At 42.8% G+C, this 18,973-nt stretch overlaps 1 protein-coding gene across 1 annotated transcript in view; it reads right to left on the reverse strand.

Annotated features, from left to right (window-relative positions):
* The window catches only part of LOC145398103 (putative neural-cadherin 2), a 78,522-nt gene that overhangs the window by 43,778 nt on the left and 15,771 nt on the right, over nucleotides 1-18,973 (reverse strand). The window contains 9 exon segments of the mRNA XM_080271057.1: nucleotides 1,169-1,331; nucleotides 1,913-2,079; nucleotides 3,156-3,358; nucleotides 3,922-4,324; nucleotides 7,964-8,143; nucleotides 8,901-9,053; nucleotides 12,026-12,189; nucleotides 14,549-14,637; nucleotides 15,502-15,646. Coding sequence (XP_080127183.1) covers nucleotides 1,169-1,331; nucleotides 1,913-2,079; nucleotides 3,156-3,358; nucleotides 3,922-4,324; nucleotides 7,964-8,143; nucleotides 8,901-9,053; nucleotides 12,026-12,189; nucleotides 14,549-14,637; nucleotides 15,502-15,646 — 1,667 coding nt within the window.

Below are 18,973 nucleotides of genomic sequence, written 5' to 3' on the forward strand. Positions count from 1 at the left end.
CTCAATGAAAATTAGATGTATTATGAAGAGGTATTGTCTCTTCTAAGTACTGTACATGAGCCTTTTTCTAACTCGAATAAAACTGCCTTTGTTAGGTTCAGTCACTGCTAATACTGTAGTTTGAAGATCTGAATATACAGTAGGAAAGACAGTTCTTCTTTGTGTACAGTAAAACTTAATGAAATTTCATGAACAGATCCCAGCTAATTCCATCACATCAGTACTGAATGGGATACCTCTAGCATATAACAAAACAGCCTTGTGTTACCAAACTGTGATATGTAAAGGTATGTCATGCTGTTTGCCGGGCTATGGGAAGGCCACTGGGTCTTATTGAATAGGCTGTTATGTATATGTACACGGAAATGAAAAAAAGGAGTAAAAAAAATCACATCATAGGCATGGTAAAAGTTAACTGCAAAGACTGTAGCAAGACAATGTGAGGTACCAGGGGCTCTTAGGAGCTCCCCAACATCTCTTCCTTAGCCATTTACTTTGCATATTGAAGCTTAACCCACTGTGGGACAGGATGACACTTAAATATTTAATTCTAGCCACTGCCAACAATCTTTCAAGTGAAGGAGATCCTTGTCCAACACCTGGGTATAAAACTATCTCAATTAATCCTCACAGGGATTCTGGCTATCACCTCATGAATTATTCTTGCTGATGGAGTTCCCTGCCCAAAAAAGGTTTACTAATTTACTGTCTTTTTATTATATCCTATACCTTTTTAATATCAAAACTCCACATGACAAACATAAATGATTATACTAATGCCCAATACACAAGGTAAACTTGCAAAAGGAAGGTGTTGTGGCTCTCCTTAGTTTGAAAGTACAGTATATGGCTCCTAGTGAGACAACATGAATAACCTGGAGAAAGACACTATGAGTCTAAGATCTTACTGTACATGAGAGATAAAGAACTTCAACCAAAGTTGGGTTTCTGCCATTTACAAAGTCATTATAATCACTGCTAACTCTTGTGACTTGTATGGCTGATTGATTCACAGTACTGACGTATTATCAGAACATCTATGAACTTTAAACCATCAAGTCAAATCACATGAGCTGAGCACTCATTATTGCTAGGTGAGTGACAAATACACCACAACAAGGAAAACTGTCCAATCTCTGTTCACTAGAAGGTCTCTAGGATGAGTTACCTGGTGAGGGGTGATGAGAGTACGTGGGGGTGGAAAAGTGACAGTGATGGGAACGGAACAGCTCACAGTATCGGTATCAACACTTGTCACCTTCACTGTCACGTTGGCTGCCACATTGCTTTGCCGATGTCGCAAGTCACTCACAAGAAATTGGAGTTCATACCTGTTTAGATCAACAATTGCAGATAGAAGGGAATGATACATCTTTCCTTAAATTACAGTACCTTAGTAACACTGTATATCTATTGCCAGATGCCTCAGTCTCATATGGGATGGCCACAAATAAATTGCCTCCATGTTGCCCTGTCCCCTGCCATTTCACTGCCCTCCCCCCAGCTCATATCTTCCTCTCTCATATACCTTTCCACTCCATCAGTAATACACATACCATATTTAGACTACTTTTTCAGTCTTTTGGGCACATTTGTAGCTTCTATCAGATGATGTGATGTGATGGCACATTGCTAGGTATAGGTACCATTCTATCATCTGGTTGGAAGAAGAAGGGGAACTTTGGAAAGTAATAATGATAAGGGAAGAAGGGCTGTTACTTAATACTGTTGTGATAAAAAGTAACATGCTATTTAATGTCATCTGGAAGCAGAAAGAAAACAAAGGAAGGTAATTTTGTTGAGAGAAAAGAACTGTTACTGGTACTCAGCAAGGACAAGTACTCACATGCCATCAAGGTCTATCATGGAAGAAAGGATTGTTAACTGTTACTTAACAGGGACACAAACTCACGTGCCATCTGGTGCTTGAGCTGCCATAGTGACACTGCCAGTGTGAGTGCTGAGGTGGAAGCGTGGGTGCTTTAGTCCCCCCCGCCATGCCCACACCTTGTCACCTGCATCCCAGTCATCTGGGTCCTCCACATACACCCGCCCCACACCCATACTTCCTGTAGTGTCCTGTCAAACATCATCATTATCAGCATTCTAACCCTATTTCTTTATTATCATTATTATTACTATTATTTTCTTTCCTTCATTCTTTCCTGTTCCTTCTGCCTATGGGTGACTCTACACTGAGTGACAAGCCAAATGGTTTCCCGTTCACCAGGTTTATTTCCTGTTAACCAGGAAACCATTTACTATGCTGGGTGGTAACCATATAACCAAATTATGGTGCCTGGTGGTTTAGTGGGTAATTGCAGCACTCCAATCGGATTAAGCCAGTGAAGATATATATCCAAGGGGTGGTTGAGATTATTGGTCACATAATGCCACTCAGGAATGAGTTAGGCTGGTCACTCTCATCTTAAATGTCAGGACCAACTTGCCTAGCCCCGGGCTCTTACGCTCCTCATGGGGAAACATAGGATTGGATGATGGATAGATAGATTATTATTATTATTATTATTATTATTATTATTATGGGGGGTGGGGTTGTGAGAGGCAGACTGAGAAAGATGAGGGACGAAGTCATTAAGTGTGACCTCAGGGTTAAGTGGCTGAACAGAGAGGTTGCCATAGATCGAGCAGCATGGACAGCTGCCATTAGGTGACTAAGGTGGATGCATGCATGCATGTTGGAGCCTTCAAAAATGAAATGAAATGAAATAATTACACCTGTATCATCATCATCATCTTTATCATCATCACTGACAACTTGCTCCCTCCTGAGAACCTTCGAGCAAGGGATGGCCATAACAGAACTGCCTCTAGGATTCATTGCCCTCACATATCTTCCTTACTCTCTAAGACACTCCTCTCCCTTTTATCTCACTAATACAAGGCTCCTGTCTCTTCTACCATTCCAGAAAAGATCTGATTCCTCCAACAGTACCCTCAATCCACTTTCAGAGATTTTCTTTGGCCTACTGGTATCTGCACTGTTTGGGGTTCACTGCATACAGAATGCCACTCAGGGATGAACAACTGATCATTCTTGCCCTAAATGTCTGAACTGAGTACAGTAGTATAGCCCCAGGTTCCTGTGCTACCTTATGAAACAACAGTATTTTAAAAAAAAAAGGCACCCTTACCCTTAGCCTGCTAACCGAGACAGCTTTTGATGCAGGGGCCATAAGATTGTCATTGATGTCTGCCACAGTGAGGGTGATCGTTGCCGTGGTGGCCAAGTTTTGTGCATCACTCAATACCAGGGGCAGGAGTCGTGTCACACCTTCTTCACGGTCGAGGGGAACCAGCGAACTAACTACAGCTACACCTCTCCCTTCATCACCAGCTGAAACATGAGAATATTATCATCATCATCTACAACATCATCATCATCATCATCATCTTCATCATCATCATCATCATCTTCATCATCATCATCATCATCATCATTTTCACTTTTCTAGTCTTCTTTCTACCATCGTCATCATCACCATTATCACTTTTCTAATCTTTCTACCATCATCATCATCATCATCACTGGATCAGAGCTATGAGCTGTGTTATTATCACCTGCCTTTACAAGGCAGAGTGATATGTTTTTGCCTGTGTGTGTGTGTGTGTGTGTGTGTGTGTGTGTGTGTGTGTGTGTGTGTGTGTGTGTGTGTGTGTGTGTGTGTGTGTGTGTGTGTGTGTGTGTGTGTGTGTGTGTGTGTGTGTGTGTGTGTGTGTGTGTGTGCCCATACAAAAATAAATCAGAAACATGCCTCAATTACAACTGATTAATTTCAGTAAAATTCTGCCTTCACACATCCTTGATTTAATGTGAAGACTGTCTAAAAAGTAAAACTTTTATTTATTTATTTTTTGCTCAATTCGGCCAAGGAGTAAACACTCTGGCTAGATGTATACCTTTATTGAACTGGACCCTGAAGGACTTCTTGATGTGGTCAGGGGCACGAGGGTCAAGGCTGACAGTAAAGGGTGGACCATGACCAAGAGTCCAGTCATCAGCATCGTCCAGTGTGAGGTCTGCTATGTGGTGAGGTGGACTGTTCTCCTGTATGTATAGGGTGTCTGGATTGGCCACATTGGGTGCATTATCATTGACGTCCGTGAGGGTGAGGGCCAGGGTGGCGGTGGAGGTAAGGGCTGGCACACCCCCGTCAACGGCCAACACCCTTACCACGTGCACCCCGGCCCTCTCTCGGTCCAGTCACCGCCGCAGACGCACCTCGCCCATGGAGTCCACTGCAAACAGCCGGTATGGGTCGCTAGCCGGGTCGATGGTGTACCGCACCTCTCCTGCACCACCCTGCAACACACTCAGGCTTAGTTCAATCCTCTATCACCAACAACATCTTGAGTATGTAAAAATGTCAATGAGAGGTGGTAGGTTACCTACTAACTATGTTGTGCCTGCATCATGTAAGAGCCTGATTCACTGCTCAGGATACTCTCATAACAAATGGTAGAGCCTCATGGTAATGAAGTATTCTTTTACATTGTGGGAAGAGCCCTTGCAGTGATTTACACGCCACTCTACATTATATACATTCTGAAAGGCAGAATTCCAGGCTACTACAGGTCCATCTTAGAGTTTAGCAAAGCTGTCTAGTGGAAGCCTGGTGACAACAAAGACAATTAACATCACAGTGAAGAAGTTAATCAATATCATAAGTACACTGCTTTAACACCAGTCCTGAATGAGACTCTTAACATATACAGTAATCACTCTAATATCCGGACGCCCAATAACCGAACATCCCCACTAACCGAACCTTATCGTCCTGGGATCAAACATTCCCAAAATGGTCCGAAAATCCAAAAAAATTGGAAAAAAAACCGATTTTTTGCCGTCCGTAATTTGAACTTGCCGAGCGCGCCGCGTGAGAGCATTGTTTTGGTTCGTCATTCCTCCGACGTCCGATAGAGCGCCGCTGCATCCTCCCCACTTCCCGCCTGTCTCTCACCGCGACTGGACCTGCGCTCTTCGTAATGGCTGCCCACGTGCTCGCTTTTGTGGTGGTGCCGTACTTGCTGCAAGGCCTCCTGCTGCTCTCTGCCCTACTCTTAGTGTGTGTGATGATGGCCCCGCCTCCTGAGAAAAGGAAGAGAGTGGTGTTGACTCTGGAGAAGAAACGGGAGATATTGGAGAAGGTTGATGCGGGTTGGTCTTCCTCTCGCATTCTCCGCGAGTTCAACCTGGCCCGGTCGACTTTGTTTGATATCAAGCGTTCCCGAGACAAGCTCATGCAGTACACGGCTGACTTCTCTTCGAGTAGGATTGGCACCGTGGAGAGGAAGGTTATGTTTACTCCCAAGTATGCAGAGATCGACCGCTCCACGTTGATTTGGTATCGACAGCAACGTGCAGCTGGTGTGATGGTACGTGGAACGGAGCTGAAGGCTGCTGCTGAGAAGTTTGCAAGGCTTCACGACGCCCTAGACTTCAAGGCATCCGAGGGTTGGCTCTTCGCGTTCAAGTTGCGACATGGCCTTACTAACCGTAAAAGCACATGGCGAAGCATTGGACGCTAACGAGGATGGGTGGACGAGTTTCGGCACAAGGTGAAAGGCTTGATCGACAGGGAGGGCCTCACTCTCGGTCAAGTCTATAACGCTGACGAAACTGGCCTATTCTATCGCTTTCGGTGCCAACGAACACTCTCGCCGATGAGACGGAGGAAGCGTGTACCTGGCCGCAAGCTTTCTAAGGAACGGATATCTGCTTTGTGTTGTGCCAATGCTAACGGCATGCACCGGCTTAAGCCCGTTATTGTTGGCCGTGCAAAGCAGCCTCGGTGCCTTCGTGGGGTGATGGATGTCCTTCCTGTCGTATGGTACCATTCTTTGAAAGCATGGTTCACAGCTGTGATTTTCAAAGACTGGTTTCACCATCACTTCGTCAAGGAGGTCATACATTACCAGACGAAGACACTGGGAATTCCTCGCGACCAGGTAAAGGCTCTCCTTCTCCTCGACAATGCACCTGCCCACCCGTGCGACAAGGACTTGGTTGCTGAGAATGGCCGTATTAGGTGCATGTTTCTGCCACCTAATACGACTGCTCTCATTCAACCAATGGACCAAGGAGTGATCGTGGCAACAAAGCGCCTGTACCGTCGGAAGTTCCTGGACGAGGTGATGGTGGTTCTCGAGGACGAGGACGAGCGCAGGAAGGACGTGACACTCGAGGCAAGCGGACTTTGGAAAACCTTCGCCGCTACAACATCAAGTCTGCGCTGTACAACTGGGCTAGTGCATGGAAGGAAGTCCCTGTGAAAAACTCTTGAAAATGGTTGGTCTCGTCTGCTTCTCGGAACAGATGTGGAGTACGATTTCCTAGGGTTTGACGTGGATGACTTCCATGCACGGCTACGTACGCACGGCGACGATGTTGATGTGGACGATGTTCGTGAGTGGTTGGACGACGACGAGGGCGATCCTGGGTATCAGACGTTGTCTGATATCGAGATCGCGTCTTCGGTTGCTGGTGTCAGTCCCGAACTTGAAGATTCCGACGACGAAGGCGATGATGATGCAGACTCCGCCCAGCAGGACACTACTCCAGCCATCCCCAAGCTGAGCGCACTCCGGGAACATCTAGAGTTCGTCCTAGACTACCTGGAACACCCGGACTGCGACAGGGAGATGGGGCCAGCAGGACTCGTGGAGGAAGTGCGTGCTCCGGCAGCGCATCATCAATCGCCAGAATCGTCGGTCCTTGCGTCAGTCAACGATTGACAGTTTTTTCAGGCCCGTGACCCCGCTGTGCCAAGCCCTGGTTCCACTCCGTTGCCTCCCCAAGACAGGCCCTCATGCTCCGAGCCACAGCCCAGCACATCAGCTACAGTGGAGTCACCGCTCGACGTGAGTTTGCGGCTGTCTTCAGAGTCTTCTGTAGTCGGTACGCCATCACCACTACCCACCGATGCACCCCTTGGACGCCTGCCAGTGATACTCTCGGGCTCTGACAGTGAATAAACAGCAAGAACTTCTCCACTAGACCACACGGGAATTTTGAGTGTTGTGCAGTGAAAAAAACGGTGTGTTGTGTTAAGGTTTTCAAGTCGGGAGAAAAGACTAAGTAGAAAAGAAATTTAACGTAACTAACCTTCTTTGTTTTGGCTTTGGAAACTTAAAAAAACTTGGGAAAAGTTAATGTGCAACACTTAAATTTAATGGAACATTATTTGGACTAAAGTGAACACTGTGAAAGAGAACGGACTTCTGTGTGTTAGTGACTAAGTTCAGTGCAAGACTTCAGGAAGAGTGTAGTGCAAGTGCTTCAGGAAATCGTTCTTACTGTCAGAGTCCGAGAGGGAGGCGGTTATTCATCGAGGTGGCCAGGGACTTGCTGTAAGTAGCCAAAATGTTTCATGTTGTACTATTTTCCATACTATATTTACCAGAATGTTTCATATTGTATTTTTTCCCATACTATACTTACCAGAAAGTGTCATACTGTACTTCTTTCCATACTAAACTTACCTCATGCATGTGCAGTAGGAATGGGTTTTTCAGAGTTCGGTTAGGTTCGGTTAGGTTAGGTTCGGTTAGAGTCCATAAGTACCAGAATGTTTATTAATGTATGAACATACTTCTAAACCCACATTTTATGTGTCTATTGCATTTATTTCAGTCATTTATGTGCCTTATTGGTGTGATTTGGGTGTTAAATAGGTGCTATGCATGTCCGGAGGGAGTTGTATAGGTGTTTCTCTGTGTTAGGGTCCGTAAGTACAAGTCCATAAGCTGGGGCCCAATATCCGGACAAAACCAATATCCGAACCTACCGATGGCTCTATTGATCCGGATATTGGAGTGATTACTGTATTTAATATGGATGTTGGATACTGGCACAGAAATGATGAAATGCGGAGGTGTGTGGCATGTAGAAGGACTTTTTAGCCTCAAGGAATGGACTACAAAACAAAATACAAACCCTCACCTGATCCTTGTCAGTGGCAGTAAAGGTGGCCAGGGAGGAACCAACAGGTGCGTCTTCAGGAAGGGTCAGGTTACGCCAGGTTGCAGCCAGACGTGGCGGATTGTCATTATCATCCATCAGTTCTACCACCACCCATGATGAGTCCACATGGCCTTCCTCATCCGACCACCCATTCTCCGCCTGCACATCACTACATCATCATCATCATCATCATCGTAACCCTATCCCACTCAAACTCATCAATGGAGGCACACATGCTTGTAGCTTGGACTTAACATATAATTTTGCTACCTCTGAACTCAGAATTTTGTAAACACTAATTTTCTTTCAACTTCTGAATAGCAGCTTCCAATAGTTTCCAGAGAAGGAAATTCTCTGATTCTTAGAACAGAAAGAACAGTATCTTTCTTGGAGATATGGAATGGCAATTTTCTTTGGGTTTCTTTAAGATATAAAACAGTGACTTTAACTCTTCAATATTTGAAAATGGCAATTCCCTCGGAGATTTAGAACAGCAGGTTTTCTGAGTTTTATAGCTGGGTCTATTTATGTTTCTAACAGCATCTTCAAGATTTAGATCAGAACATGGTTTAAAATGTAACCTTCCTGCTTCAATCTGAATGGATATAAATGGACATACCTGAACCTCAAATGGTTTGAACTTATGACAATGGATTTGAATAGATATTAAAATTGCCTGAATAGTCCTAACTGGTTCTGAATCAGTGTGAAATGGATCTAACTGGACCTAAGGAGGCCAGAACTGATATGACAGGACCTGAATAGAACTACAAGACATGACTGGCTTGGAATGGACTCAAATGGACACAGTAAAGCCAAATGAAACTGACTGCCATTGAGTGTAAGCAAATGGATCTAAATGGACCAGAAATGACCCAAAATGACCTAAATGTACCTGAAACCTTGGCATGTCTACCTTGTCAGTAACCTGGACCTGGAACCTAAAGCCCTGCCGCTGGAGCGGGTCCTCATAATCCAGCGTTGTCACAGCCTGGAGTGCCCCACTGCTGCCATGCTTAGAGTTCACAAGCCTGAACCTCTCCCACCCAGGCCCACTCTCCTCCACAATCTGAAGGGCATCAGAGATTTCATACATTTTAATGATTGCTACAGTGCATAGATATACCTGTTTACCTATTATCAAATCCTTTATTGTCCCATCAGGTGCATAAGGGCAAAGAGCTACACCAGTTAGTCTTGATATTTAAAACAAAAGTGACCAGTCGCTTACTCCAGAATGGTGTATGCCAGTAACATATCCCACCCAATCCTCAGATGTAGACTCTTCTTGACTAAATCCATTTGTAGTGCTTAAACCCACCAGACCATCAACTGACTTTCCAAAGCTGAATAACATCATCTGGTGGAAGCAAGAATGAATTACAAATGACATCTTTAAGCCAAGGGGATAAATGCTGTCATGGATTATGTTTGAAAGCCACTGCAACTCTGTGATGTGCATATTAATGGTGTTACATACTGTACTTCTGGCATATACAGTATACAACTATTCATGAGAGTGGAACACATCAATTTGGTTACCAGTAATATGCCTGATATATTTTTAGAGGACTAATATTTTGTACTATGATGATGTCTACTTTGTATCATGTTGTTGCTTATGCCAGGTAGTCACTCAGACTAGGGAGATCACTTAGGCTGAAATTGTATCTTTTGTATTATATATAAAGGTCTGGAAATAATCTTTATTAATCCTCTCACTATGATGACTTTAAAACCTTACCTGTGTCAAATGATCATACTGATGGAGTTAAAAATAATCTTCATTTACCCTCTTAGCATCTAAGATAATCCTTTATATTTTATTCTTGTTACTAACAGATTATTTTATTCAGCTAAAGGGAGAACTAGCACAGCAGCAGTTGTTGTTGTGGCACTCATCTCGTCTGGACATGAACCTAATGGACTTCAGAAAACAAGCCACCTCAGGCAGATGCTCCCAGAGATCTTATGTAGAGGATATAGCATTAAATGACTGTCTGTGTTATGAGTATCAGGTGCAGGAGGTGTGTGGGAGTGTTATGGTGTGAGAGGCTGCAATACAATTAGGGCATAGTGGAATATTTATGAGCTGTATTTTATAAAAGGATTAAACACAGATTCCACTAAAGTTGGTGGCTGAATGAAACACAAAGCATATGATGTGCTGCTTTAATATCCCGTTGACAAAAATGTTTTAAAGTGGTGGGATGTTTTTTCCTGCATACACAAATTCCTTCACACCTGACTATATTTTGTGGTTATTAAAACAAATCCTGGTTAACTGCCACCCTTCACACAGTTACATCCCACAATGTCACACTTCACACTGCTACACCTCACACACTACACCTTACACTGCCACACTGCACCATGTTATGCTTCACACTACCAAACATCATGCTGCCACTTTTCACACTACTGAACTTCAAACTGCCACACTTCACACTATCACACCACACACTGTTACATTACACATTTTCACACCATATACTACCACACCAAACAAAGTGTCACATCAAATATTATTACACCATGCAGTGCCAAACAACACACACAATGTCATCATCATTCTACTTCCCACTAATATCTGGGGTGAGTAGGATCCAGAACAAAAACCAGGGATGCTCAAATCATCATCATCATCATCATCATCATCATCATCATCATCATTTTTCCCACTAACAGATGAGATTGGTAGGATCCAGAAACAGAAGCAAGAGAGCAAAATAAATAAATGAGAAAAAAAAAGAAGAGAAAAGAGAAGAACTGTCTTTGAAAATACATAAAGCTGGTGGTAGTTACTATGTTCATGAGAGAATAGTTCGTATGGAGTTAGGTACACAACTTTGGCAATATAAAGTTTAAACATGCTGAGGTCATTTGAAAAGTTTGTGTGCAGTAAAAGACAATATCACACCTGACACTGCCACACCTCACACAATTACAATTCACATTACAATTCACACTAGCACACCTCACACTGTCACACTTCACACTAGCACACCTCACACTGACACACGTCACACTAGCACATCTCACACTGTTACACTTCACACTAGCACACCTCACACTGCCACACTTCACACTAGCACACCTCACACTGCCACACTTCACACTAGCACACCTCATACTGCTACACTTCACACTCTACCATACTTCAGACTGCCACACTTCACACTACCATCATACCATACACTACTACATCTCATACTACCACACCCCACACTCCTACACTGCACACTACCACACCTCACACTGCTTCACTTCACACTGCCACATCTTACAATGCTACGGTTATTACACCACCACACCTGACTGCCACACTCACACTACACACCTAAAACTAGCACACCTCACACTGCTACACCTCACACTGCCACATCTTACCATACACTGTTACATCTCATACTACTACACCTCACACTGCCACATTTCACATTGCAACACTTACACTACCACCACATCTCACTCTGCCACACTCACATTACATCTCACACTGCTACACCTCACACCACCACATCACACACTGCTTCACTTATATCACCACACCTCACTCTGCCATACTCACAGTAAACACCTCACACTACTGCAGTTCACGTGGTAGGATCAATATAACTAAGTGGTTATAAAAACATCCCTCAACATCTTCCCTATCTCTTAAAAAGATGATGGTGGACTGTAGGCGGATGGTAACTTCAGCTTGCAGTCCACCTGGATTCATATTCACAACATTGACAATATTGAAACTAAGCAAACACAGCTGGTTGTAGCAAGCATAAAATGAGTAGTAGTAGTAGCGGTTGCAATGCGAGGCTCATCTCTGAACCCAGTGGACTGCAGGCTACGTTGCCCTCCTTCTGCAGCCCACCATTCTCCTTTTGGGGGGACAGAGAGGGAAGTATGTGATGTATATATAACCGGGCAGCTCTGCCATCCAGTCCTATTGGTGCCACCACACAAAGGCATCCCTCTCAAGCACCAAACATAAAAAACAGTTAAAAAGAAAAATGGGTCAACAAAGATCTCTGCCAGTCTCACCCTGAAGTCAAAGTGGTTGGTGATGTCAGGATCATCGACAGCAAGGAAAGCGATGGTGGTGAGCGGGCCGACTGTCTCATGAACTCTGAGCAGCCACTCCTCACGTGAGAATTTGGGTTTCACATCGTTCTCATCCCCAGCCCTGACTAGCACTGTTCCTGTCCCTGCAACAAGTAAGCAAGTGTCAATAGCAAGGCAGCAACGGAACTTTAACAGGTACAGTTGACCCTCACTATAATGGACTCTGGCACTGCGGATATCAGATTTAACAGCCGTCACGAAACCCATCGAACTTTCATTGGCTATTACAAACAATGTCTGTTAAATGGGGTGTAATGGGGTGCAGTATATGTGTTTGCTACCCCCTGTGCTCCAACCCAACCTGAAATTGCCCTGTCCCCCTTGAGACTGCTGAGCTATTGACTATAGTTATGTACTAGTCATGAAGGAGTGCTATAACAAGGATGTGAAATAATCTGCAAAAGGGCAAAGTTATGGGTCAAGTTAGTGCAGAATGGGTATAGTTTATGTCTTTAGTACTAGAATATGCTGTTGTACTCGCTTATTTTCAAACACGTGCTTGAACTCCCACTCCTCGGATATAATGGACTACCAGCTTTAACAGGCCTGGTTTTCCCCTCAATTGGTCTGTTATTGTGTGGGTCTACTGCATTTTCTGTGTAATTTACAGTGGAGTTAACCCATTCAATCAAAGGATGTGTTTCTATTTTATTCTTTCTACCATCTACATGACCTTTTTTCTTACCAAAGGATGGATCTGGGTCCACAAAACATGGAAAGATCAACAATGTACGCAGATAAAGGAGCCAGACACACATTCACACACCATTCAAGCCCCTGGAATCCTGGTTCTGCCTCACAGGTCTAACCATCTGCATGCATTTTTCGTATGAGAGCATAGCTAAGATGCTCACTAACATTTTCTGGATGCAAGGTGCTTCACTCCCATAGACTTTTGTGACTTTGGCGAAACCACATCACATCACATCACATCACATCACCCCACCCCATCCCACATCACACCACACCACACAAAATCAACCTCTCACGTCACACCACACAAAATCACCCTCCCATGCCACACCACAACATGGACATTTCCCATACAGTCCTGAAGCTTCTGCATATAGTGCTTTTGTACATGCAACAGATGCACCTCACACCTGATAAATCCAACTGACTATTAAATTTAAAAAGGGGGTGGTAAGTAAGTAACAAAGGAAGAATTTTAAAGTTTGTAAACCCCGTTTGGGATACATGGCGTCTGGCAACGATGATGAATGAAATTACACTCTCAACTGGACAAAACTTCCTACTCTAAATATATGATCTACGTGTGTCCATATCATGAAAACTGTTAAACTGAGGCCCATTAATTGAGTAACTGCATTTATATATATCTGAGCTGCGGCAACTTGGCATTTCACTTGTCCTAATGGCTGTGGAACTTAGTGGTAACGAGCGGAGTTTGGCGGCCGGGATTCTCCATACGTTAGAATGCAGTGGCAGGCCAGGGTTATCATTATCATCATCATCATCATCATCATCATCACCAACAGCAGCAGAACCATCATCATCACCATCACCTACAGCAGTAGAATCATCATCATCACCATCATCATCACCATCATCACCTACAGCAGCAGAACCATCATCATCACCATCATCATCATCATCATCATCACCTACAGCAGCAGAATCATCATCATCATCATCACCATCACCTACAGCAGCAGAATCATCATCATTATCATCATCATCATCATCATCATCATCATCATCATCATCATCATCACCTACAGCAGCAGAACCATCATCACCATCATCATCATCATCATCATCATCATCACCCACAGCAGCAGTATCATCATCATCATCATCATCATCATCTACAGCATCAGAATCGTCATCATCAACATCACGTACAGCATCACAATCATCATTACCATCATCATCATCATCATCATCATCATCATCATCTTCACCTAAAGCAGCAGAATCATCATCATCATCATCAAATAATTTTGTTCAGATATGAGACATCCTAGTAAGCAAATGATTAAGAGGAAATACACTACAGTTCTTTCACTTACCTCCTTTTCACAGCACTTCTTCGTGACTAGCATTATATTCTAGTACTAACACGGTTACAACTCAGCATTCAAGATGGAGAGACGGCAATTTTAGGACCAAGGAGAAAAAAACAGATTACACTCTTCAACACCACAGCACTTCTTCGTGACTAGCATCATTTTAGCATTAACCTACTGTTACAACTCAGCATTCAAGATGGAGAGATGGCAATTTTGGACCCAAGTTAAAGAGTAAAATACAGACCACAGCCTGCAACACCGCTAAGACTCTACACCCTATCCACAGCACTTCTTCGTTACTAGCATCATATACAGATCACAGCCTTCAACACCACTAAGACTACGCCCTTTCCACAGCACTTCTTCGTGACTAGCACCATATTCTAGCACTAATCTACTACACACTAACCTTTCAGACCTCCTCCATCAGAGGCAACAACTTGAATGGCGTAAAAGGGGGTTCTCTCACGATCCAGGCAGCAAAGGGCAGTACTTATTCTGAAATGAGAGGCGGGAGGAGTTAGGGAAAGTTATCATCATCATCATCATCATCATCACCACCACCACCACCACCATCATCATTATCATCATCATCATCATTATCCTCAATAACTGCAGTATCGTGAGCAGGACCTCCTTTCCCACCCTGCCCTTGGGTGGGAAAGGAGGTCCGGATGATGATGATGATGATGTTATTATTATTATTATTATTATTATTATTATTATTATATTATTATTATTATCATTATTATTAAGGACATAATCAACATCAACATCCTCCTCCTCCTGCTCTTTCTCTTCCTAATCGTCGTCATCATCATCATCATCATCATCATCATCACAGTTCATTTTTCCTTTTTAATTAATGACATGGTTACTACAGATAAACCAATAATAATATATATGGATGGATAAATGAATGCCAACAACTAAAATGTAGATAAGACAGATAGATAGATAGATAGATAGATAGATAGACGGATGGATATATGGTAGGAAGGATGGAGGAAAGGTATGAATGAATGAATGAATGAATGAATGATGGAAGGAAGGAAGGATGGAAGGAAGATGGGAAGGAAGGAAGGAAGGAAGGAAGGAAGGAAGGATGGAAGGAAGGATGGATGGATGGATGGATGGAAAGAATGAATGAATGAAGGAAGGAAGCAAGGAAAGAAGGAAGGAAGGAAGGAAGGACAGAAAAGACGAATGACTGAAAGGAAGAAACGAAGAGAGATACAGTAAACACGCAACGACAAACGCACAGAAAACACACACACACACACACACACACACACACACGAACCACACACACAAACAAACACACACACACAGAGACAGACACAAACAAATCCACCAGCTCACCTTCCCGTCCGTGCACTGATAGTAAAGATAGGCTGCCCAGTGTACTCATCGATAACATTCTTTTCGACGGAGTATGATAAGATTGCGTTGTTGCCCTCTTGCGGATCATCGTAATCTGTCGCCGCTACTACCGTCACTTCCGCTCCTGTTGATGGATTGGGTTATTTTTTTACTTTATTTTTTTTTTTGGGGGGGGGCGGGGTAATTTTTTTGGGGGGTTGTTTGTTTATTTTTTAGTGTTTTTTTATTTTATTTTTTTAAGGGGGTATTTTTTGGGGGGTTATTTATTTATTTTCTAGTGTTTTTATTTTTTATTTTTTTTGGGGGGGGGTATTTTTAGGGGGTTATTTATTTATTTTTTAGTGTTATTTTTTTTTCTGGGGGGTATTTTGGGGGGTTATTTATTTATTTTTGTGTCATTTTTTTTGTTAATTTTTTTGGGGGTATTTTTGGGGTTATTTATTTATTTTTTTGTGTTGTGTTGTTGTTATTGTGGTGTGGTTTTAGTGTTTTGGCGCCTATTTTGTTACTCTGGGTTACAGTGATAGATAGATGGATAGATAGAGACAAACAGATGGATTGATAGACTGATATATGGATAGATAGATGGACATACACATGGAGACAAATAGATTGACTGATAGACTGATATATGGATAGATAGACAGATAGACAAACTGACTGACTGATTGATAGATATAGATAGATAGCCAGACACAGACATAGATAGATAGGCAGATAAATGAACAGGGAACAGTCTTACAGGCTACTGGCCTTTGGTTCCTTCTTCCTTGCATTAAAACGAAATACAGATAGATAAACAGACAGACAGATAGATAGACCTACTGTAGATAGACAGAGAGTTATAGACAGATACAGATAAATAGACTGACAGACAGACAGATAGAAAGATATAACCCAACCAATTATAGCCCCACGAGGAGCGTAGGGGCCCGGGGATAGGCTCTTTAATACTATACCTATAACTAAAACAAGGCTGATAAATCGCTCCCTCAAAGGCGTCACGTAAACAATGACTCCCAAATCACCCCCAAGAGCAAGGGTCATATCAGATAAACCGCCTTGACCCTCTTGACTACCAGGCGTCCTTGTGGAGTTATTTCCTGGGCTTAAAAGAAGGAAAATGCGGCTTGTCACTCAGCGTTGATGCATCTGAAGGTAGCGCTACATCAAGTGAGTGGATGGCGGGTGCACTTACCATAATACAAACTACCTTTCCCAGAGAGAGAGAGAGAGAGAGAGAGAGAGAGAGAGAGAGAGAGAGAGAGAGAGAGAGACCATAATACAAACTACCTTCCCCAGAGAGAGAGAGAGAGAGAGAGAGAGAAACATACATACATTACTGACGAAAATGAAACAGCAATTTTTACCCACACAACCATTGTGCTCAAACATCCATCATCCGTGGAGCTCATTTAAATATAAACAAAAAAACAAAAAAGGAAAAAGAAAAAAACAATGAGAAGGAAAAAAATCCCATCTAATCCATTTTCCTTTATTACGTCCACCGAAGAAAAGAAAAAGTCAATAAAAGACGAGAAAAAAATGCCATCTAATTCCTCCTCCCTGATTACGTCCATCGTCGTTCTGATGGTGCATTAATATTCGAGTGGCGCTATAAAATTCAAATGAGGGGGAGAGGGTGACGGGCTTGCCATGGTTTCCCGCGCAAATTGATTCTTAATTCCTGGGGCAGAGGCGAATTATTAAAGCAAACGCAGCTGATGGTTAAGTACACATGGATTTTTATTACTGCCTGCTTTGATCCCGGAGTAAAATCGCCGGGTGGTATGTAGGATATCACGAAGGTGGCTATATGCAAGGAACGATGTTATGATCCATTTGCTTAGTTTCTTTTTCTTCTTCTTCTTCTTCTCCTTCATTCTTTCATTCTTTCGTTAGTTCGTTCGTTTGCTCCTTCCTTCCTTCCTTCCTTCTTTCATTCCTTCGTTAGTTCGTTCGTTTGCTCCTTCCTTCCTTCCTTCCTTTCTTTCTTTCTCCCGAACACATTTCACGTTGGACCCCATTCTTTCATTTCTCCACCAATTAACTTCAAACACGTTACATTATCATTTCTTGGGCAAACACGTGCAATAACCCGTCATATTTCCTTTTATTTAAGCATGTTAATGGTTTTTATGTGGCTAAAGGTCAAACCAAACAAACATATTATTGTTGAAATGTGGCAACACGAAACCGTAGAGTTTACCAACTTTTGCGTCGAGATCTTTTGGTGTAAGAGTTTTTTTTTTTTTTTTTTTCCACCCTCCTCCGTGCCCTTGGGAATATTGGCAAGCTTTAATTACTATGTATTTTTGCCCTCTTCCTGGATTAATAAAATGAGAGAGAGAGAGAGAGGGAGAGAGAGAGAGAGAGAGAGAGAGAGAGAGAGAGAGAGGGAGAGAAAATTATTATTCATTTTTACCCTGAGACTGATAATATATATATATATATATATATATATATATATATATATATATATATATATATATATATATACATAGAGAGAGGGAGAGAGAGAGAGAGAGAGAGAGAGAGAGAGAGAGAGAGGTGACTGGAGGACGCCAGAGTTCTCCTCCAAAGCTCCCTAACACCTCTTCCTCGGCGATTTATTTCTGGATATGTTATTTATGTTATTTATGCACAGTATGGCGATACTAGAAGGATCCGTATAACACAGAAGAAAACAGTAAGGTGTAATATGCCAAATAAATCGCTTAGTAAGAGGTGTTAGGGAGCTTCCAACTGGCAAAAATAGACCAGCGAAAGCGAGAAATAAGGACAAATTAAACATGTAGTAAGGTATAACTGGCAAAATAAATCGCTTACGAAAAGGTGTTAGGGAGCTTCCTTAACCAGCAACAGTATGAACCACTTATACATACAAGAGGTCAGTAAGGTGTAATAAGTCAAATAAATCGCTAAGGAAGAGGTGTTAGGGAGCTTCCTTAACCAGCGACAGTATGAACCACTTATACATACAAGAGGTCAGTAAGGTGTAATAAGTCAAATAAATCGCTAAGGAAGAGGTGTTAGGGAGCTTCCTTAACCAGCAACAGTATGAACCACTTATACATACAAGAAGGCAGTAAGGTGTAATAAGTCAAATAAATCGCTAAGGAAGAGGTGTTAGGGAGCTTCCTTAACGCCAGATGCTTTTACTCAGCTGGGTGGGTCATAGGAGCCTCACTGCATCAATACCCCTGCCAAACACGAACCCAAGTCCTTTGTGTTTCAGTCCGCAACCTAACAAGGGATAAGCGAGGGATGCTATTCACCTCTGTCTGTCTGTCTGTCTGTTTCTCCTTTGCTGCGTTTCTCCTCCTTACCATATCCTCTCTCTCTCTCTTTCTCTCTCTCTCTCTCTCTCTTATTATCTTGCTTTCACTTCTCTCATTCTTCTCCCTATCCCTTCTCTTCTCGCCCCCTCCTCTCTCTCCCTCCCTCCCTC

The sequence above is a fragment of the Coenobita brevimanus genome, chromosome 44, assembly GCF_032717465.1.
Source record: "Coenobita brevimanus isolate Jiangsu-jjx chromosome 44, ASM3271746v2, whole genome shotgun sequence".
Lineage (NCBI taxonomy): Eukaryota > Metazoa > Arthropoda > Malacostraca > Decapoda > Coenobitidae > Coenobita > Coenobita brevimanus.